We start from the raw sequence: 23,167 nt of genomic DNA on the forward strand, positions 1-23,167 counted from the left end.
ACAACAGATATGTTTCCTTATTTCTGAGGTCACTGCACTTGAAAACTATAAGTCAACCCTAAGGCATGCCTTTCAATACTGAAGGCAAGTTTCTAGGTTACAAGTGGGAGGGTGCCCTGCATGAGCAGAACACCACCTACAAACCCCTGAGTCGAATCTCCAGGCTTTGTGAGTGCGGTCAGCTATTTTCATACATATAGTGGCCATGCATCATTACACAATGGCTAACTATATATTGGCTGTGCCGAACCTAGGCGTGTGTGGTATCAAACATGTTGATGGTGGAATCATACACCAACACCCTTGCAGGTGTTAGAGGTATGATTCTATGCACTGGGGGGCTCATCTGGGAAGTCCCCAGTACTCCCGGTAACAACTAGATCTGCTGTCGACCCCAGACATGATTCTGCCGTCCTGTTGCTGAGCAGAGCGCGAGCAGTGGAAGGTAGAACAATAGGTTTCCTGTCACAGGTAGGGGTGACCACCTCCCAGACAGGAGTTAGTGTATTGGGCTGAGGTGGAGGTGCTTGCCAGTGCCACCAGACTGCTTTGAAGGGTGCGTTTGGTGCCCTCCTTGTATACTCTAGTTGGAACCTGTTCTAGGAGCCCTTGGCTCCCGCTCGGGCACGAAACTGGACTAAGGACATAGGAGCAGCCTCCCCTCTGTTCTGGCCCTCCTCTGTGATGGACCCCTGAATTGTCCTAATCCTTTCCTTAGGGTATAAAAGTGCTTACTGTAGGTGGGTCCTAACATTTGTCGTTGGACAAGACTCAAGACTGAAAGCACGTCACTCTTCGACCGTCTGGACACTTGTGCTCTGCCTGGAACCGAGACTGCATAATAGAAAACTCCTGCTGTTCCTGGTTTCGCTGTTTTGCAAGTTTTCTTCGTCGTCTGTGTCTGTGCTTCATCCAGGATCTTCAACAGACCTGTGGGCATCAAGGACACCTGAAGTAATCTCCCTTGGAGTGAAGGAGTCACTCCCCTGCATCTGCAGGCACCGCAGCAAAGCTGAACGGTCTGCTGCTCCTGATGTCCCACGGACTCCGAAAGGCTCAGCAACACAGTTGGTGGTTCTGCATCTTCCTTGAGGCCTGACCTGTCCTCTCTGTAATTTTGAGGCCAGTTTCCCTTGTCCTAACTGCTGGGACCGAACCGCTGTGCAATACGTCAACTTGCCGTTGCCAAGGTGTGTTGGCTCTGCATTCCAGAGATTTTCAGGTTACAAGAAGCTCCAGCCGCTCATCCTGCCAAGATCTTTATCCTCACTGCATCCTCTGCACCGTGGGCCTTCATGTTTGGTGAGCTGCTTAAGGTCCTCTTGCAACTCCTGTGCATTCAGCCTGTGCCCCCCTGGAGGGGCTTCTTTTGCTTCAGTGGGCTCCCCTGCTTACTCTAGGCCTGCTCTGACTCACCTGTACTTGGTGAATCCCTTGGACTTTCCTGATCCCTTCTTTTTGCCAAAGTTGCTCTTTCATTGTTTTCCACATCTGTTGCTGCTGCCGTCATCTGTGGTCTCATCTGTGGTCATTGCTCTTCCGTGCCTCCTGGTCACCTTCAAGTGGCATAGACTCTGTCCCCTCAGCTTGAAGTTTCTTCTCTTCAAGAATCCACCCTTGGATTCCACCAGACTCTTGCAGTCTTCGCCAGCATCATCTTTACTGAAGTCCTCCATTGTGGTCTACAGCCGTTTCCAATGTTACTTTGCACCTATGCACCAGCCTTCCCTGTTGTAGGTATCCTGGTTCCTGGGCTATCCACGGGTAGGGTGACTCTCCAGCCTTCTGTCTTCCATGGGGTTTCTCCAGGGTCCACTGGGAAGGGTCCTCCTTCTTCAAAACGGCTACTGTGACTTCCCCGTTGACTTCTAATGAGTATGCAGCTGTTTACACTCTTCACACAGCCTCCCTGGGGTTCCTGGGGACTTACTTTGGGTGGTTCCTTGTGTCCCCAGCTCGTCTGGGTCTTCTGGTCCAAGTACCGACTTCGGTTGCAGTATGCATTTCACCTTCTTAGTATATGGTTTGGTCTCCCTCTGGAGACCACTGTGTATTGTGCTTACTTACCTGTTTACAGTTGTAGTATTGTGTGTGTTTGTGTTGATATCTCCAGGTAGGAGATATACTAATGTGTCAGTGGGTGTTGTGTAATAAATATACATATTTTATAACTACACTGTGTGGTTCCTTTTCATTCATTCTACACTACATGATTAAATCTAGTAAAACAAGCTGCTTAACACTCCTTCTGGACTAAGGCTGCTCTCCATAGCTACCACTTAGAGAGCTTTTAATGATTGTCTAATACCTCTAAAATCACCATTAGAGTTGTCTGGATTTGTGCAAGGTGCTTCACTTAAAAAAATGTGCACAATATGCTAAGCCAGCCTCCAGGTACCATTTATTTGAAGCTCATTTCAGACAATTTAGAATGCATAAATATAACATTCTTAAGAGATTTATTTGAAGCATCATTTAGTAAAACTTGTTTGATAAATGCTAGTATTCCACCGAAAAATAGTAATAATGGCCTAGTCAGTGCCAAGCCAGTTTCAGCAAAATTATGGGAACCATGAATATAAAGTCATTGGCAAAGCCAATAGTCTGGCTTTGATTATCAGCTTTCTGGGTTTGTCAGTGCATGTGTTGTTTTGAAATTGGTTTTGTAAAGCTTTGTTGTGTGAGCAGGTGGGCCATTTCAAATGTAAAAAAACACAGGGGCTAAAACCCCCCCAAAACAATTAGTCTCAAAAGCCAATGGTGACATAGGAGTCCCTGGCTCTGAAAAAAACAACGTAATTGTATGCCAATGTGTCTAATGTGAAACGGCAGAACTCTGTTACTCACAGTGAAGTTAAATTAATTAAAATAATTGATGTTCGCTAACACTAGACCTAATTAGGGTCCCAATTCTTAAGGAAAGTCATCAAATGTTATGTTAGGATTTGTAGAGCGCATGGCTACCCGAAGGCCTTTCAGCGCTAAGCATGAACACAGAGAAGCGAGAGAAGAGGAAGTTAGTTGCACTCATTGAACCACCAGGTTTTTTTTTTTTTCCTGAAGATGGATTCTGATGCTGTGAATCTCATCTCCCTAGGAAAGGAGTTCCTTAGCTTGGGCGCAAGGTGGGGAAAAAGCTCTCCCCACTTCCCCCCAGCACCCCCCGGCCCTTTTAATTCTGGTAGTTTTTAACAATCGCTCAGAGCCCGACCTCATGTTTCTCCTAGGGAGGTACAGGCCTACTAAATTTCTGATCTTGCCGGGCCCTGTTGTTTATGGCTCTATGAGTGAGGCAAAGTCCTTTAAACGTAATTCTCGCCTCAATCGGGAGCCCAATGTATCTGTCTGCGATGCTTCTTCACTGATTCCTTCATTGAATCTGACACATAAGTCTAGCCACTGCATTCTGGACTAGCTGTAACTTATTGATGACATACTTAGGAGCGCCCAAAAGGAGCGAGTTACCATAGTTCAGGCGGGACATAACCAGGGAGTGTATGACCGTTTTCCTTAGCTGTACGGGAATTAGGTCAAGGATTTTCCGGAGCATTCTTAACAGCCCAAAGCAAGTACCTGCCGCCTTCCTTTCCTGGGTATCCATGGTAAGCTCCTTATCCATCCAGAAGCTGAGATTTTGAATAGCAGTTCTCAGGACTGGAGTGCTCCCTAGGCAGTGTGGCCACCTGGCCAGGGGCCTGAGTACCTCTGCGTTGCCGAGGACCATCAGTTCAATTGTCCTCCTGGTATATGTCAGTGCTTTAGTGCAGCTTTACTACTGTCATTAATTCACAAGAATTTACCGAAGTAAGCCTGGAAACCATGCTCCTAGAATAGGTTTGAACTGCATTTTAGCATGAACATATGCATGTGTACATCTGCTCACATGAAAACCCCCTGGGCATTGGCAAGTTGACTTTCCCTACAACCCCTTTTTTCCACCCTGGTAAAAGTTTTACTTCTGCCCTTGTCAGTATTACATTTTCTACCTTTCCAGTGTGGGAAAAGATTAGAGAAGAGTTGGTGAAAACACTTAAACATGTAGGTTAAAGGAGTGCACAGACCAGGGAATTATCAACCCTGGAAGCACAACTTCATGCTACTTTCAAACCCGTTATGTAGATTTGCTGAAAGGCGGTAAAATAATTTGTCACCTCTCTGCATGGCACCAAAGTGACAAGTGTTTTCTTACACAAGTAGAATGTGAAAGAAACAGGTTAGTATTAGTTTCCTTACCTTAGAATATCCCCAGGCATCAGACTGGATCCGGAAATTTTTGCGTAGCAGTACCCATGCGTGTCGGTAGGCGTCGTCCGCGGCTCCGCATCCGTCGTCGGTGCCGTGATGACGTCGTCTGACTACTTCGACGCCGCCTCTGCGTGCTGACGTCAGTTCTTCTTTTTTCCGTGCCAGCAAGCGCAGATCCGGAAAAAGTTGTACCCTAGTCCATTTTTGACTAACTTTTTACGATCCTTTTTGATTTACTTTCGAAGTCTCTCGACTCCGACGGTGCCGGTAGGGATGCCCTGGTTCATGCCCTGGTTTTGGCTTCCCTCCTAGCGTGGCTACGGAGGAGGGGGCTGCCTATAGCGTGGTGCTGATAAGGGCGGCCATGCCTTGGGCCTTGAGCTCCCCGTCGCGGCCGTGAGGATTAACCTCCTCACTGAGGTCCTTAAACGGCAGGCAAGCTCGGCTGAGCCTCTGCTGCTGTTTAATGAGGCCTTATCACATGTTCTTCTGGGCCCTTGGTCCAAGCCCGCCACAGGTCAGCCTGTGAATAGGAACGTGGCCAGGCGCCACCGCCCGGCTCTGGGCGACCCTTGCTTCCTGTCTACCCACCCCACTCCTGAGAGCCTGGTCATCCAGGCCTCTAATTCCTAGACCACATTCCTGTCGGCTCCCCCCGACCGGGAATCCAAGAGGTACGAGCAATACGGAAAGAAAGTATTCTCCTCCCTGAGTTTAGGATTGCGGTCAGTCAACACCGCATGCCTCTTGGGCCGCTACACCCACTCTCTGTGGGATACGGTCGCGGACGTGCTGCCAGAATGCCCGGTGGAGGTCCGGGGTAAACTCGGCCAAGCCCTTGTGGAGGGTCGAGATGCGGCGCGTTATTCCATCCGGTGTGGGCTGGACACTACTGACTCACGAGGCAGAGCGATGGCAACGATGGTGGCGATTCGTCGCCATGCCTGGTTCAGGTCTGCCAACTTCTCGGCTGATGTCCAAAACACACTTAAGGACATGCCGTTCGATGGCCGTCGCCTCTTTGGCGACAAGGCAGACCATGTGCTTGAGCGCTTTAAGGACTCCAGGGCTACGGCCAAGTCCTTGGGCTTCTCGGCCCGCGCCAGCAAACGGCTGCCTTTCGCCCCTTTCGTGGACAAGGAAGGGGCGCCCCCACACGTCCTGCCAGCCACGGGCCGCAGACTACCATCCAGCGAGGTGGCGGACGTGGAAACCGCTGCGGCGGCGGTCGGGGACAACGGCGAGGCCAGTCCACACCTACCCCGCAGTATCCGCCTCAAAACCCTCCTAGTCAGTGCTTTCAGGCCCATGTGACGCCAGTGGGGGGCAGGGTTCGCCATCACCACCACTACTGGCGCACTGTCACATCGGACAGGTGGGTGCTGCAAATCGTCCGAAGGGCTAATCCCTCCCCCTTCAAGGCGTCCCCTCCAGCCATGCCACCGCAGTACCACCGCGTGTCCGGTGATCACTTGAAACTTCTACAAGAGGAAGTTACGCCCTCCTGGCCAAGGGGGCCATCGAGCGCGTTCCTGGGCCAGAAGTAGGGTGTGGTTGTTACTCCCACTACTTTCTGGTACCCAAGAAGGGCAAAGGGGGCCTACACCCAATCTTGGACCTGCAGAATGTCAGCGGCTTCCTCTGGAAGGAGATGTTCCAGATGCTGACATTGGCTCAGGTCTTAGCTGCCCTAGACCCTAGAGACAGGATGGTAGCGTTGGACTTGCAGGACGCTTATTTTCACATCCCCGGCCCACCGGCGTTACCTGCGGTTCACGGTAGGCAACGAGCACTTTCAGTTTACCGTGCTCCCTTTCGGCCTTATCAGCGCCCCACGGGTGTTCACGAAAGTGATGGCGGTGGTCGCAGCTCATCTGTGCAGGTTAGGGGTTTCAGTCTTCCCCTACCTCGACGACTGGTTGTTGAAGGCGGGCTCGCCCCAGACAGTCGTCAGCCACCTCCAGACTACGGCCGACCTCCTGCACCTGCTGGGGTTCTCCATCAATGTGCCGAAGTCACACCTGTGTCCCTCTCAGAAGCTCCTCTTCATTGGAGCTGTTCTAGACTCAGCGCAGTTTCGGGTTTATCCTCCCGAACAGCGGGTTCAGGATATTCAGGCTCTGATTCCGATCTTTCAACCTTTATCCCGAGTCTCGGTCAGGTTGACGCTGCGGCGTCTGGGGCTAATGGCCTCCTGCATCCTTCTGGTGCATCACGCTCGGTGGCGGATGTGGGCTCTGCAGTGGGACCTGAAGTTTCAGTGGGCCCAGCATCAGGGCAACTTGTCCGACCACGTCTTGATCTCGGAGGGCACTGCAAGACAGTTGCAGTGGTGACTCACGGACCGCGATTGGGTCAGCGGCAGATCCCTCTCCCTACCCCAACCGGAGCACGTAGTTGTGATGGACGCGTCCCTCCAGGGCTGGGGGGGTCACATGGGAGAGGCGGAGATCAGAGGCCTCTGGTCTCCGGCGGTGTCCCGGCTCCACATCAACCTTCTGGAGCTGCGGGTGATCCGTCTTGCACTGAAGGCATTCCTCCCCTCTGTCCGGGGGAGTGTAGTGCGGGTGTTCACGGACAACACCACAGCCATGTGGTACTGCAACAAACAGGGCGGGGTGGGGTCGTGGACCCTATGCCAGAAGGCTCTGCGCCTCTGGCAGTGGCTGGAACATCAGGGCGTGACCCTGGTGGTTCAACACCTGGCAGGTTCTCTGAACGCCAAGGCGGACAAACTCAGCCCTCGGTGCATGATGGATCACGAATGGCGTCTGAACTCGGACGTGGCGCAAGGCCTCTTTCAGCAGTGGGGAGAGCCTTGGTTAGATCTATTCGCCACAGAAGAGAACGCCCAATGTCATTAGTTCTGCGCGTTGGAATTTCCAAGGCGGCACTCGCTCGGAGACGCTTTTCGTCGCGAGTGGAGTTGCAGTCTGTTGTACGCCTTTCCGCCTATACCACTTCTGCCCAGAGTGCTGAAGAAGATCAAACGCGACCGGGCCCAAGTCATCCTTGTGGCTCCGGACTGGGCACGAAGATACTGGTATCCCGAGCTACTCAGCATGTCAGTCGATCCCCCGATTCGTCTGCCTCTTCAGGAGGACCTTCTGTTGCAGCAGCAGGGGACGGTCCTCCACCCGAACCTTTCCAGTCTCCACCTCCATGCTTGGAGATTGAGCGGCGACAGTTGAGGCTATTTGACTTGCCTCCTGAAGTTTGTAATGTGATTCTGGCAGCCAGACGTCCCTCCACAAAGTGGGTATACGCCTGCAGGTGGAAAAAATTTGTGGCATGGTGCACAGCAAAGGCTGTGGATCCACTCTCTGCCCTCCTTTCTGAGGTTCTCCTCTTCCTTCTTTCTCTTGCCCAGCAGGGCTCTGCTCTGGGCACTATCAAGGGCTACCTTTCTGGCCTTTCCGCCTTCTTGAGGCTACCTGATCAGCCTTCTTTGTTCAAGTCCCCAATTGTTAACAGATTCTTGAAGGGCATCACTCATATGTTCCCCCCTGTTCCTTTTGTGATGCCCCAGTGGGACTTGAATCTGGTTTTAACTTACCTGATGTGGCTCCCTTTGAGCCGCTTCATAACTGTCCTCTTTGCCTTCTTACTCTGAAGACTGCTTTCCTGGTTGCCATCACCTCTGCCAGGAGGGTGAGTGAGCTCCAGGCTCTTTCCTCTAAACCTCCTTTCCTTTCTGTCCATCCGGACATGGTTGTGTTGCGGACAAGACCCACTTTCCTGCCCAAGGTAGTCACAGCCTTCCACATCGGGCAGTCCATCACCTTGCCCACCTTCTTTCCGCCTCCACATCCCTCTAAAGAAGAAGAGCGGCTCCACCGTCTGGACCCAAAACGTGCATTGTGATTCTATCTAGATCGCACACGCCAGTTCCGGGTGGATGACCAACTCTTTGTTGGGTATGTGGGCGCAAAGAAGGGGTGGGCGGTGCACAAACGGACCATCTCTCCGTGGGTCGTGTTGTGCATCAAGGCATGCTACTCTTTGGCTAAAAAGGAACCTCCTGTTGGGCTGAGGGCCCATTCCACTCGGGCCACGACGGCTACTACTGCCCTGGGCTGGAGAGTCCCCTTGCAGGACATTTGCCAGGCAGCTACGTGGGCCTCGCTGCACACGTTTGCAAGACACTACTTCCTGGACAGCCAAGTTCGGAGGGATGGCTTCTTTGGCCGTTCCGTCCTCCAGGACTTTCTGGTGTAATCATTGGTTTGCAGACCCACCACCGGGGTTGGTATTGCTAGGGTATCTAATCTAAGGTAAGCAATCTAATACTAACCTGTTTCTTTCAGATACACAAGTTACTTACCTTCAGTAACGATATATCTGTAAGAAACAGTAGTTAGTATTAGATTCCTTACCGCCCCACCCATCCTCCCTGTTCTGCAAACCAATGTCTAAGGTTATGGTCATCCCCTTTCAGGGCCCTAGTTTCATGGCACCAGTGTTGGTTTTTATCATGGCTATGCGTTTCTGGCGCGGAAAAGCTGTGTATAAGAACTGACGTCAGCACGCGGAGGCGGCGTCTAAGTACTCTGACGATGTCATCACGACGCGACTACGGACGCGGAGCCGCGGATGACGCCTACCAACGCGCATGGGTACTGCTACGCAAAAATTTCCGGATCCAGTCTGACGCCTGGGGATATTCTAAGGTAATGAATCTAATACTAACTACTGTTTCTTACAGATATATTGTTACCGAAGGTAAGTAACTTGTGCTTTAGGAAGCATCCTATCCCAAGGACTGAGTTGGGAGGGAACATTCAGAAACCTGCAACCATTGGAGTTCTCCACCTGTAAACCAGTGTTAAAGAAATGGAATGTAGTACAACTTTTGTTTAAACGCCGGTACTGTCCATACAATGTTTTACCTTGTCATTGGGACTGTACCTTTCACTCATTTTCATCCCTTACAGACCTCCGATCATAGACTTCTGATCTGAAAGTCCATCATATTGTGAAAGTGTGGACTTGAGATTGAGTTTTGCCAGGAATCTAATCTTTGAACTGAGGCTGGGGAAAGCTTTAATAAAAGCTATGTATTGGACTCTTGGATTTTTCTGGGTTTCAGATTATGATAGTTGCAATTGCAGCAGTAGATTTCTTATCCTTTTTATTACTGAATGCTGTAAAAAAAAAGGTTGATGTGCAGTTGTACTGAAAGAAAGTTGTATGTTTGGTATATGTTTTTTAACGATATTGCGGCATTCATAGTTTAAATGCAATTACTTGGTTTTGTAGACACCTTAAATGAACTGTTTCAGCGAGAGAACCGTGTGCTACACTACTGGACAATGCGAAAGAGGAGACTTGATCACTGCCAGCAATTTGTCGTTTTTGAAAGGAGTGCCAAACAGGTCAGTATCAATAAATCACTACATGCAAAGTCTTAAACTAATGAATTTGTTTGTGTAACAAGCGATAAAGGGTAGCTTACAGCGTCTGAGTTAGTTACATTGTAAGTTCACTCATCATCCATTTTTCATACTTTTGTTTAAGATTGGAAGTATCTTTTGAGCTACCATCATAAACTGTCGATTTATTATTGTGATTAATTGCATCAGTGCATGTAGAACATGAAGAAGAATTAGCTAATAGACTGAAGGCCTGATTAACAAAACTAAACGTATACTTTTGTGTACGTTTACTCCTTTTCAGTATTCACAAAACTGCAATGTAATAGTTAGTTTATGAATGTGGAGATTTAGCAGTCGTGGTGGGGAAATCCACACATAAAACGATAGGGCTATCCTATCTTTTTATGTCCCAAAAAACTGACAAAGCCAAATAGCTCTCTTATTTAGCTTCATCAATGTTTTTTTCCACCTAAGTTGTCTATCATGGTATCTGCTGTGCAGTGTGGTTAAAAGTACAACAACAACAAAAAAAACTTTCACGCTGTCACCATTGACCATGATGTAGCACTTTGTTTTGTTTTACTTTTACACACATTTTTATTAAAGTTTCAGAAATATATAATCACAGGTTACATGCATTTTCTCCTTTGGAGGAATTGTTTCACAATCAATAGCATATGTACATTTTGTTTTTACATGCTTTTAACAGTTACACATATAATAGAACAGTATGATATAACATGTAAGGTGTTAAATCATTGTACATTCAATTATTGTTGTTCCCGATGAGGTGTCCCCTTTAACCAAAATGTATACTATTCCTGCTATTGTTTGTGAGCCTGTACAATACCGTGCTTCAGTACCTATACCTTGGCAATAAACTATATGACAACCTCAGTTGGTATTGTTGTGGTATGACATTTTCTTTTGAGAACTCATTATCCCCCCTCCCACCACCCCAATGCAAACGTACTTGGTTAGTCTGGGTGGATTGGTACTTTTGTATATTATGGAGAGGGCATTTACAGAAGGAAAGGAAGGGAAGGCCTGGAACAGATAACATTTTCATTCAGTTGTCGAAAGTGGTTTCGCTTTGAAGTCCCTTCAAATCTAATTGAGTGAGTTTGTTTTCAGTACTTCTTTAGTCATCATTAGCATGAGCCTTAAATTGTTACAATAAGTGAGCCCAGTCCATGGAGATCCTCGTGAGCAGTGGTCGCTCCACCTCGCTCCCTGACCGCTCTCCGCAGCGCTCGCTCTGGCTGACTGGTATTTCCCTGCAACTGCCTCACCTGTGACTGATTGCTTTTCAGCTATCAGAGCGCTCGCATTTGCTGAATCTTCATAGCGCTTGGCATTGGTATTGTGCGCTCGCATTTGCCGAATTCTCATAGCGCTTGGCATTGGTATTGTGCGCTAGCATTTGCCTCTTTGAAGTGCAGAGCATTTGTAACGTAGTTTGAACGTGCGCATTTTTGCACTTTTAATTGACTGAATTGTTGGCCTTTGAGTGTGCGCTCGCATTTGCTTGTTGTCTTGTTTGCCTGCTGCGTGCATTGTTGATCGGACTGGCCGCCTGATTTGGGGTTTGTTTACATTATTCGGCCATTTTGTTTGTTGTGCCTCGTAGCGAGGCTCCCCAGCACGCACCCGCCTCCCGCTGCCCCTCCCTCGCCCCTCCCCCCACCATCCATTTATGACAGATGCATCTGCGCGCAGCGTTCACGCGCAGCGATCGCGCCCAATCCGCGCCGAAGGTGCGCCAAAGGTAAGCCCATCTACGCCCGTCCGCGCCTGGACCGCGCCCAGCGCCAGACCCCCTGTCCCTCTTACCACCCACCCCACCCGCATTACTTACGACGCCCCCACCCTTCTAGCCCTTAACCCCGGCCGTCTCCCCAACTGCGTCCAAGCCGCTCCTGGACACACCCATGGACCCTTCACATGCTACTCCTGCAGGTTCGACGGCACAAAGAAAACCTCCACATCCACGAACACAAAACAGATAACTGACTCCAACCACCTAAAATGCATCCTGCTCAACACCCGCTCAGTCCACAGACACGCCATTGACCTCTGGAACCTACTAGACACCATTTCTCCCGACGTCGCATTCCTTACAGAAACATGGATGAACGCCTCATCAGCTCCAGACATCACCATTGCCATCCCGGAAGGATACAAGATCATCCGTAAGGACCGCACCGACCAAACAGGAGGAGGCATCGCTATCGTCCATAAGAACTCCATCCGCATCTCAACCAGCTCAGACGTCAACCTTACCAGCGCCGAACACCTTCACTTCCAGATCCACACCGATCCCAAGACCACTCTGAGGCACCCTCCTCTACCGACCTCCAGGATCCCGTGCACAATTCAGCGACAACATCACTGACTTTATCACCCCACACGCCCTCCCCTCCGAGGAATACATTCTACTGGGAGACCTCAACTTTCACCTGGAAAAGAGCAAGGACAACAACGCCACCACCCTTCTGGACAATCTCGCCAACCTAGGACTCAAACAACTTGTCTACCCCCACCCACATCGCAGGTCACACACTCGACCCTATCTTCACCTCCAGCAAACATGTCTCCTTCAGTCACACCACTACTCTACATTGGACGGACCACAGCTGCGTTCACTTTATCTACAATAAGACCACAACCCACAACCATCCTCAACCTACTCTGCGAAGAAACTGGAACAAAATCACCATCGACCAGATCTCCTCATCGCTTCTTCAAAACCCCCCTGTCCACTCCTCAAACCCCGACCTAGCAGCCATTAACCTCACCCAATGGCTATCCAACAGCGCCGACATCCTAGCACCATTGAAAAAACGTCAAACCAAACTAGGCAGCAGGAACGCCTCCTGGTTCAATGATGATCTTAAGAAATCGAAGAAACTCTGTCGCTCCTTCGAGAAGGCCTGGAAAAAAGACCCAAACTCCAGCACCAGGGACGCCTTCAAAAACGCCACCCGCATACACCACCAACTAATCCGATCTGCCAAGAAAGCCGCATTCAAAGACCAACTAGATAACAACGCCCACAACAGCAAGGAATTATTCAACATCGTCAAAGAGTTTACCAACCCCTCAGCCAACTCCAATGACATCACCCCCTCTCAAGCCCTCTGCGACTCCCTAGCTTCGTTCTTCCACAACAAAATCGCAGACATCCACAACAGCTTCGACAACCAACCCGGAGACCAACCCACCCAACATACTACAGGACCTTCACCCCCTTTGAACATCCTTAATGACTGGAACCCAATCTCCACTGAGGACACCATCCACCTGATGAACTCCATCCACTCAGGATCCCCCACAGACCCATGCCCTCACCACATCTTCAACAAAGCACACTCCATTATAGCACCACACCTCCGAGACGTCATCAACTGCTCCCTCAACTCCGCCACATTCCCGGAAAGCTGGAAACACGCCGAACTTAGCGCCCTCCTGAAAAAACCCACAGCTGACCCCACCGAACTCAAAAACTACCGCCCCATCTCGCTCCTTCCATTCCCAGCCAAAGTCATCGAGAAAGCGGTCAACATCCAGCTCGCCGCCTTCCTCGAAACCAACAAATCCCTCGACCCCTCACAGTCCGGCTTCCGAGCCAAACACAGCACGGAGACCGCCCTCATCGCAGCAACAGACGACATTCGAACTCTACTGGACAATGGAGACACAGTCGCCCTCATCCTCCTTGACCTCTCCGCAGCCGTCGACACAGTCTGCCATAGCACCCTTCTACAGCGCCTCAGAAACATCGGAATCCAAGGAAAAGCACTGGATTGGATCACCTCGTTCCTCACCGGAAGAACCCAGAGAGTCCGCCTCCCACCATTCAAGTCAAAGGCCACTGAAGTCATCTGCGGCGTACCACAAGGATCCTCACTCAGCCCCACCCTCTTCAACGTATACATGAGCCCCCTCGTGGACATCGCGCGCCAACACAACCTCAACATCATCTTCTACGCTGATGACACTCAACTGATCCTCTCACTCACCAAAGACCCTAACACCGCCAAAACCAACCTACATGAAGGAATGAAAGAAGTAGCCGAGTGGATGAAGCACAGCCGTCTGAAACTGAACTCAGACAAAACTGAAGTCCTTATCTTAGGCATCTCCCCCTCCGCCTGGGATGACTCTTGGTGGCCAGAGGCCCTTGGAAAAGCACCCATCCCGACGGACCACGCACGGAACCTGGGCGTCATCCTGGACTCCTCACTCTCTATGAACAGACAGGTCAGCGCCGTTTCATCATCTTGCTTCAACATTCTTCGCGTGCTCAAAAAAACATTTCGCTGGATCCCCACCGAAACTAGAAAAACGGTCACCCATGCACTGGTTACTAGCCGCCTGGACTACGGAAACACCCTATACGCCGGTACCACCGCTAAACTCCAGAAAAAACTCCAACGCATCCAGAATGCATCAGCCAGACTCATACTGGACATCCCGCGTAAAGACCATACACGACTCTCCTTCTACACCCCATCCCCCCCCCCGCCAGTTGCGATCTTCCAACCTAGCCCTTGCTATCGTACCTCGCATCAACAAAACCACCATGGGAGGTAGATCCTTCTCCTACCTGGCAGCTAAGACCTGGAACTCACTTCCCACTCACCTTCGTCTCACTCAGAACCACCTAGCATTCAGAAAACAACTTAAAACTTGGATATTCGACAAGTAGTTCCCCACCCCTCTTCAAGCGCCTGAGACCCTCTGGGTATATAGCGCGCTATATAAATATTTTGACTTGACTTGACGTAGCCCCCTGTACTCTTCACGTTGTAAAGCCTCCGTTTCTGCAGTGGCCCATTGAATAATGTCTCCCTCCTATGCCCTTGGGGCTGAGTGGGCCATCCAGCACAGAGTGAGCATTCTTTTGGCCAGTATTAAGGAGAGATCTATGAAACGGCGCAGTACCACTGCTGTTTTGGGAATCTGAGATATGCTTAATATACAGGCCTCAATAGAGGGCCTAATGGGACGTTCCAAGATGTGTGATAGTCCTGTCATAACTGCACCCCAATACCCTTGCAGAGAGGGGCATGACCACATCATATGTATCAGGCCTGCATCAGGTGAGCAATAACGGGGGCAGCCGGAGGAGATACTGCTATATTGCCTGCATCCTACATGGTGTGAGGTATGCTCTATGCATAATCGAGAATTGGATACATTTGAATATAGCATTACGAGGTACTTGCTTGGAGTATTGTAGAATTTTTTCCCATTCTTTATCAGATAGTTCTCGTGCCAGATACGCCTCCCATTTCTGCCATAGTGCTGCCAACGAGACCTCCCAATGTGCCCTTAGGCCCTGGTGCAGTCATCTCACCAAATGACTTCCATGTCCTATCACACGTAATGTTTGCAACAATTTGAATGTAGGGGGCTCCTGCCGCTCCTCCCGCCAGTTCACACGTGTGTAGTACAATATGTGTGTGTCAGAAACAGTGTTGCGAGTACGTCATCGATGCGTACAAAATCAGCATGCAGTATTAAGACCCTGTCTGTAATAATGTCCCCAATTGTTGTAACTCCGGACTCCTCCCATGTTGCCAGTCTGCGGGCTGACAAAATCCCTTGATGGGATGGTAATCCACAAAGAGGGACATTAGGGGCGTACGGAGAAGGTGTTTTGGTATATTTAAGTGCTACTCTCCAATAGTATCATGCTGTCTGGAGAAGTGGGGGAATATCCATCCGTCTTTTAGAGTGGGGGCAGAGCAATGCTTGTAGCGTTCCATTTCGTAGGTGTGTAGGTGTATACCCAATTTCAAACAGGTTATAGTCTGCCAGCCAGAATGCCAACCCCTTTAGTTGACCCACTATGCAGTATGCCTTGTAATCTGGGGCCCCCAAAACCTCCTTGGGTAGTGGGCTCTTGATGTCAAGATTACAATTGGTAAAACAACAGCAAGCTCAAATCCCAACCGCTGCACACCAATGTGAGAAGTTGGCCTGATGTATGATGATCGCTATTCTAGTGAGCACCTTGTATCAGTCCAAACAACCCGTAAGTCAACCCTATAGACAAGCTATCCTAGGGGTAGCATGGACCTAAGCAGTCTTAGGCTTAACTCAAGAGGGCATGTGAAGCCAGCTGTTTTACCATATGCAATCCTGTAATATCAAATGAAAGGACACCACACAAGTTATATATTATAAAAATATATGTATTTATTACTAGAATAATCCTCTGTACTCTTTATGAGTCCAGAGGCACAAGCGTTTAAACAAAAGCACAGTTAAACATACAAAGTTGCACAATTTTGGATAGGCCCGGGGGCCACTTAAACCATATACTAAAATAGTGGTATAAGTACCACCTCTCGGACAATGGTAGGGCCTAGGGCCTTGTGAATCGCTGGGACTACACTGGACTAACTGTAGTTAGGACGGGAGTAGCCCGTGGGATTCGGGTGCAGTGCCTAAAGCACACGCATGCACCAATGCAAAGTCAATGGCGCGTAAAAGTTACAAAGTTACTGTTTTGGAAGTCTTCCGACTGGACTAGAACTTAGCCACTTTAAACTAGGACACTAGAGGTGTAAACCACTACAGGAGCACCGGTGTTTGATCGTTACCTCACCCACAGGATACGGGTGCATAGGTGCCAACGTGTGTCGGGTTTCGTCGTGGAGTTCTATGGAGCCTGGAGATGAAGATGCTGCAGGCGACCAGGAGAGAAGAGTCCGGTTGGATCCAAGGGTGGATCGAAGATGTAGTGTACCTGAAAGCAGAGGGGACAGAGTCTGGGTCACTAGCCAGTGAGCAGGATGGAACCAGGAAGGAACCAGGCAATGTCAGGCGCAATCAGGTGGTTGTCGAGAAGCTTGTCTGTAGTTCCTATTTTCCCAATAGGCCCTGCGCATTGGAATAACATAAACAGCAGTTTTGACGTAGAAGTGCGGTCTTCCAGGTCTCTACTGACTATGCTAAACTTAATTGGGTTTGTTACCAACTAGCTCAGAGGTCACTGGAAACTTTCTTGACTGAATAGGAAGTGATCAGCTTCCCTGGTACAGACAAGAAGGGATTCAGTTTTCCAACAACCGCATAAACATGACAACTTTGATCCTTAGAATAAGAGTCAATCTCTAGAGTCGTGTGAAACAATAGACAGTTATTTTACTCAGTCAGTTGTGCAGATTACTTTCACCAAAATGCAGAGAATAGAGAGACGGGCGTTTTCAATAAAAGGTATTATTTATTGAACAGTCTTTCTTCTCGTGCAAGAGAAATGAATTGCCACAATTGCAAGACTTGTTATTATAAAAAGTGCGTACAGTAAAATGAGGATTGCGAAATAATACTGTAAAAGCATTGATATGGTTTCTTAGCCATACAATGGTTTAAAATGAATAAAATATATACATTCATATATACATTCAGCTAACGTACTCAACTGGTGCTTCTAACTACGCCTACCCCAGTGTACCTGACCTAAGCCTAATACTTGGGAGGGAGTAAGTGAGTAGTAGTTTTAGTTAAGTTGGTTTTGCCAAGGTTTGCTTCAAGAATGCTCTCTAAGGGTTTAGTCAACACCATACCTCTGAAATAGAATGTTGGAGGTCTTGTATCTCCTTCCAGGACTCGATATCCCAGTCACTCGCAAGAGTAGGCTGGAAACGCCGGAGCTGGATTTTCTCGGCAGGAGAAAAGACAGCGTCTCTCTCAGCGCGTCAAGGAGGAGGAGGGGCAGCGTCCGTGGGCAGCTTGCATCTGCTGGGCTCTGCAGGGGACAGCTGTTCTGCTCCTATGTTTACCACACCATCGCTATCATCGATGTCATTAGGCAACGTTGGTAATATTTATACCTGAAAGGTGCCTGGTTTGACGTACGTTTTTGGACATAAGACGTCAATAAAGATGTCACTAGGAAGTGATCGTCTCTCAGTGCTCATTAGAGTTCTATTACTAATCAAAACATAGCAAGCGGGGTTTTCCCAAGTTGCTGAGTTTTATCTTGTTGAGGAACTTGGAGTGTAATCTAGGAATCTTAGATAGTGGCTTCTGCTGTGTCATTTGCTCTAATGAGCTGCAGAGGAAGAGATTCTGAAATGTGGCTCTGATCGTGTTAGGCCAGAGACGAGTTTCTGAAATATCACTCTTGATCGTTCATGCCATTATAGGGGTATAAATGGATTATAGCCGTATAGGGGCATACGGTCACAGTATTGATCGGGGTCCTAGATTAGAACACAACAGTATCCGCTGCCACGTGGACATCGACAATGAACAGGAGTGGAACACGGACTTACCCACGAAGGCTCTCGCTGTCGGCGGTGTCGGCTTCCGGATTGGAGTCTACAGGCCTTGGCAAAGGCAACCCACGCAGGATTTGAAGATCGCTTCTTACTCGGACCAGCAAGGTCAGAGCGGTTGCTCCTTTTCAGGGGAGCGAGGGCCAGTCTGGAGTAACCAGACTAGCAGAGTAAATTCAAAGGTTTGTCGTCGTAGAGGCCACTAGCCAACGGGCAAGTGACCGGACAGACGCGTCGAGCAGGAAAATGCAAAAGGGCCCCACGCAGCACTCGATGAGTGTGGAGAGGTGATCTTCGGTGCACAAGCTGCTCGGGGCTAGGGCTTCTCAGTCCCCAATGCACAGCTTCGAGGGTGCCTCGGGAGCTGCACGGGAAGCACTTCGCAGCCTTTTCAAGATGGCCGGTCCCACGTCTCATAACGCCTCCACGGGTCTCAGCTTTGCTGTGGCTGTGGATCGGGCTGTTGGATGTCTGGGAATCCGGTGCTTGTTGATCTCTGTCGCTCGAGCTCCGGCGGGAGGTGCAACAAAGCAAACCGTTGGGCGCTTGATGGTGCCTGTTTGCACAGGGTGGTCACTCCTTGACCACAAGGGAGATTCTTCAGTCTTCCACGTCGAGTGGGATTTCGAAGGGTCCAGAGTTTCATTTCAAAGTTTGTCAGGATTATCTAAAGTCTATGGACACAGCTCCTACCTTTATTCCAAATCAAGGGGCTGGATTACCTGCTAGGTCCCTCCTATGGGTGGGACCCAGGAAGAGGGTGGTTACACCCCTTTCCCTTTGTCCAGTTTCGTGCCAGAGCTGGGGCTGGAGTGCCCCAGCACCGGTTTGAACTGGGCTATGCATGGGGAGCCTTGTGCGCCCCAGGCAGTGTCTGGTTTCACTTGCCCTGCCTGCCTCAATCCACCATCTCCTGTCTGGGGTGGTGTAACACCTCCCTGGGACAGGATACTATTTGTCCAGGCCTCCCCTGCCGGAGTTTCGGTCAGCAGCAGGAGGCCAGACTTGTGTCTGTGGCAGCAGCATCCATTTTGTGATGCTGGGGCTCTGGTTAGTTTTAACCGCGTTTAAGTAAAGTATCATGTCTTCTCCCTCTAGAAGGGTGGAATGCTACCCCCGTCGCCAGAACTGGTGAAGGGGTAGTATTCCAAAGTGTATGACACCTTACACGACATGTTTTGATAAAGCCAAACCAAAGTTAGCAATAACCGCAAGGATTATAATGCACTTAAGAATATATGGTATGGCTATATCATAGAACAGCTATATGGACATGGTTCTGAAAGCTGCAGACAGGCTCAGCTCACGCTAGAGCCTCAGCTCACATAAAACCAAGCACTCTGCCTCCAGATAGGAGTGACTTATAGGTATATATGTGTCCAGATATAGGTTTAGACATAGATATACTATATCTAAGCAAGGGGTGATTACACGACCTTGCCCCAGCTGAGTGATCAGCCAGTTGTGTCTGTTTGGATGGCCAGCCAGACGTGGCAAAAGATATGCTGCAGCCCCTGGTAGGCCTTGGATGCACCTATGCCCTGGGTACCTATAGTACATTGTACAGGGGCTCATAAGGTGACCCAATACCAATTAGTTATGCACCTAGGGTACATGGAGTCCATTTTAAAGAGAGAGCAGATAGCCTGGGGCCCTGATTAGCAGGATCCCAGGCCAACTAAGTCGAAAACCAGCTAAACACAAGGCAAAAAATCTGGGGTAACCATAGTCAGGTATCCACCCTCCTACAGCTATACAATGGCATCCCATACCCCACACCAGCTCAGTCAGTAAAGAGTTTATAGTTTTAAAAATCCTAACTAATAACCACTACTGGGAGATTCACAAAGTGATATGGAAGTCTTGGCAAGATCATCATTTTAGCCACTGCCACTCATCCTGTCGCTGTTAGGGGCAATTTAATCCAAAAAGCCACCTGAGATTTATAGAGTTGACAGTACGGACAGATCCCTGTCCAGTATGTCAGGAATCGTCTTATATATCTGGAATCCGAGGTATTTAAAGGTAACCTACTGTGAGTTGTGCCGGGCCAAATGGCCAGTGTGACTGGGGGCAATTCTCATACAAAGAGTACAATATAGATTCTGAGGCATTTATCTGTAGCCCTGATATAGATCCAAATCAAGCCAGACTATTTGCCAATGGATGTAAATCCATCTGTATGTCCTTAAGATACAACAACATATCGTCAGCATACAAAGATAGTGTGTGTGACCGGGCCTATCAGTATGCCGTATGTACTCTTTGCACGTCGTAAGTGTTGAGCCAGGGGCTCCATCGCCTGTATGAAGAGTAACGGTGAGAGGGGGCAACCTTGACGTGTTCTGCGAAATGTATGGTATGTGGGGAAATAGTCTGGCCAGTTTTAGCCCTCGCTTTTGGTATTGTATATAGTAACTAGCAGCCCGTCCCGACGTTGTCCGGGGATGAAATAGAATGTCTGCAGTGGTCCTAATAGGCAAGGCAAATTTATTTCAAAATTTCTTTTACCTGTGCAGTTCAGCTGTGCATAGACGGTAACGGTAGGTGTACATTGCTGTCCAACATGTGGGTCCGCTTGTGCAGTCAGTGGCAGGAACCGCCCAAGTGATATGTGCCTCAGCAGCGGTAACTTTTCCAGCCTGTGGCTGCTGTTGATTCCCTTGGGCTGACAGTACCCGACTGAGGCCCTCCCGATGTTGTGTGCCTGGTGTTAAGTCCTTTGGGCTGACAGTGCACTGCCTGACACCGGGCACGCGATGCTGTGCGTGTGTGAAACAGCAGTCTGTTGAATGTTTTGTTTTCCCGCTGCTACGCTGACTCGCCTCAGCACCCGCCTGAACCCTGGAGCAATATGGCAGCGTCTGTGTCGGCTCCAGCCGCGAGCGTGTTTGTCCGCTGAACCTGACGCCACTGCAGGATGCGAACTGTGTTACCCGCGAACGTGTTTGTCTGCTGTAGCGCCATTTAGATGCCCCACATGGCGTGAACGTCCAAAGCAGCTAAAATTGCCAAATGCAACACCCACTGGTATTTGAATGGGAGTCCCACCCAGAACGCTCCTCACAAGTGGTGGAATACAGCGTGGTTTAGACGACTGCCGCCCCCATCGCTGCATGCACACGCCCCCAGCACAACGCACACGCCCACAAGGGAGTACTCTGAATGCTTTGTTTTGACGAATGCCTTGGCCATCGCTGTATGCACACGCCCCATCGCTGTATGCACACGCCCCCAGCACAACGCACACACCCACAACGCAGTACTCTGAACGCTTTGTTTTGACGAATGCCTTGGCCATCGCTGTATGCACACGCCCCCAGCACAACGCACATGCCCACAACGGACTACTTTGCCCCTCACGTTCTTGGTGGAATGCTGTATAGCCTATGTCCATCTGCTGAAACTGTCCTTTCCAATGCTGTATTGGGTGTTGTGATTGGCGCTGTGGTTCCTGAGCTTACCCGCATCAAAGGTTTGGGCTCTCTCTTTATAATATTAGTATGGATTGCATCCAGTGACACTACTCCGGTGGGGGGGGGGCCCCAAATGTCTCCAATGTCGCCAGCATGTAAGACCAGTTTAAAGTATCTAAGGCTTGCCTGATGTCTAAAGATACACTTCCTGCATTTGGAAATTGTGCCTGTACCATGTTCATAAGGCTAAAGAGGCGACGGATGTTGGGGAACGCATTGTGTCGGGATACACATCTGCACTGATCTGTGAGTATCAGCCCTGGGAGGAGAGAGAGTAGGCGAGCTGCCAATGTTTTACTAAGAATCTTGTATTCTGTGTTGAGAATCAATAGGGGACGATAGGATGCGAGTTCCATTGGCGGCTTGCCATACTTTAGTAAGGAGGTCACTATTGATTACCTAGTTGTGGAGGGCAAATTTCCCTCTGTAAGCAATGTTTTATTTAGTTATAATAGCTTGGAAACTAGCAGTTTTGCATAAGTAGAATAAAATTCAAAAGGGAGTCCCATCGGAGCCTGTAATTCGGACTTCTAAGCCTGCAACTTCCTCAGCAGGAACAACTGGTAGAGGTATGACCGACAAGAATTCAGCGATTGTCTCCACCGGGGACTGGTGTGGCATTACGTATAGGTGCATGTAGTGGTCCTGAAATGCCTCATTAATGTCTATCTGTGTGGGAAACAGTTTATTATCTCTGGTAAGCACTGCTAGTATAGGCGTTGGGGATGATGGAGGTCTTATTATGCGTGCCTGTGAGTGCCCGACTTGTCTGTCTGCGTGCGTACGTTGTGTATATGCGCTCAGCTCTATGATCCTCAAGCGCTCTAGTTATTCTGCATATTTTGCCCTGGCATCTAGTAGCTCCTCCTCAGCCTGATTGTTTGATTGGGCTAATTGTTTTGTTTTACTTTCCGCTATGCTGCACAGCAGCATAGCGTATAAGTGAAAACTATTGACTTTTTCTATGCTTGCTCTCCTGTCGTTGTCCAACATTTACTTGCCTGTAACTACTTCAACAGCCCTTAAACGTTGTGTGCATCCATACTCATATTATAAAGAGAGAGCCCAAACCTTTGAGGCGGGTAATCTCAGGAACCACAGCGCCAATCACAACACCCAATACAGCATTGGAAAGGACAGTTTCAGCAGATGGACATAGGCTATACAGCAGCCCACCATATACATTAGAAGGGTGACATAACGTTAGGGGCAAAGTAGTCTGTTGTGGGCGTGTATGTTGTGCTGTGGGCGTGTGCATACAGCGATGGCAAAGGCATTTATCAAAACAAAGCGTTCAGAGTACTCTGTTGTGGGCATGTGCGTTGTGCTGGGGGCGTGTGCATACAGCGATGGGGCGTGTGCATACAGCGATGGCCAAGGCATTCGTCAAAGCATTCAGAGGACTCCGTTGTGGGCGTGTGCGTTGTGCTGGGGGCGTGTGCACACAGCGATGGGCGCGGCAGTTGTCTAAACCAAGCTGTATTCCACCACTTGCGAGGAGCGTTCTGGGTGGGACTCCCATTCCAATACCAGTGGGCGTTGCATTTGGCAATTTTAGCTGCTTTGGACTTTCACGCCATGTGGGGCGTCTAAGTGGCGCTACAGCGGACAAACACGTTCGCGCGTAACACAGTTCGCATCCTGCAGTGGCGTCAGGTACAGCGGACAAACACGCTCGCGGCTGGAGCCGACACAGACGTTGCCATATTGCTCCGGGGCTCAGGCGGGTGCTGAGGCGCGTCAGCTTAGCAGCGTGAAAACAAAACATTCAACAGAC

General features: G+C 49.5%; 1 protein-coding gene across 1 annotated transcript in view; it reads left to right on the plus strand.

Annotated features, from left to right (window-relative positions):
- Positions 1 to 23,167, plus strand: part of TRIO (trio Rho guanine nucleotide exchange factor) — a 5,246,815-nt gene that overhangs the window by 2,555,573 nt on the left and 2,668,075 nt on the right. The window contains exon 20 of the mRNA XM_086965300.1: positions 9,505 to 9,620. Coding sequence (XP_086821426.1) covers positions 9,505 to 9,620 — 116 coding nt within the window. The remainder of the gene's footprint in view (positions 1 to 9,504; positions 9,621 to 23,167) is intronic.

The sequence above is a fragment of the Lissotriton vulgaris genome, chromosome 4_1, assembly GCF_964263255.1.
Source record: "Lissotriton vulgaris chromosome 4_1, aLisVul1.2, whole genome shotgun sequence".
NCBI classification, from domain to species: domain Eukaryota; kingdom Metazoa; phylum Chordata; class Amphibia; order Caudata; family Salamandridae; genus Lissotriton; species Lissotriton vulgaris.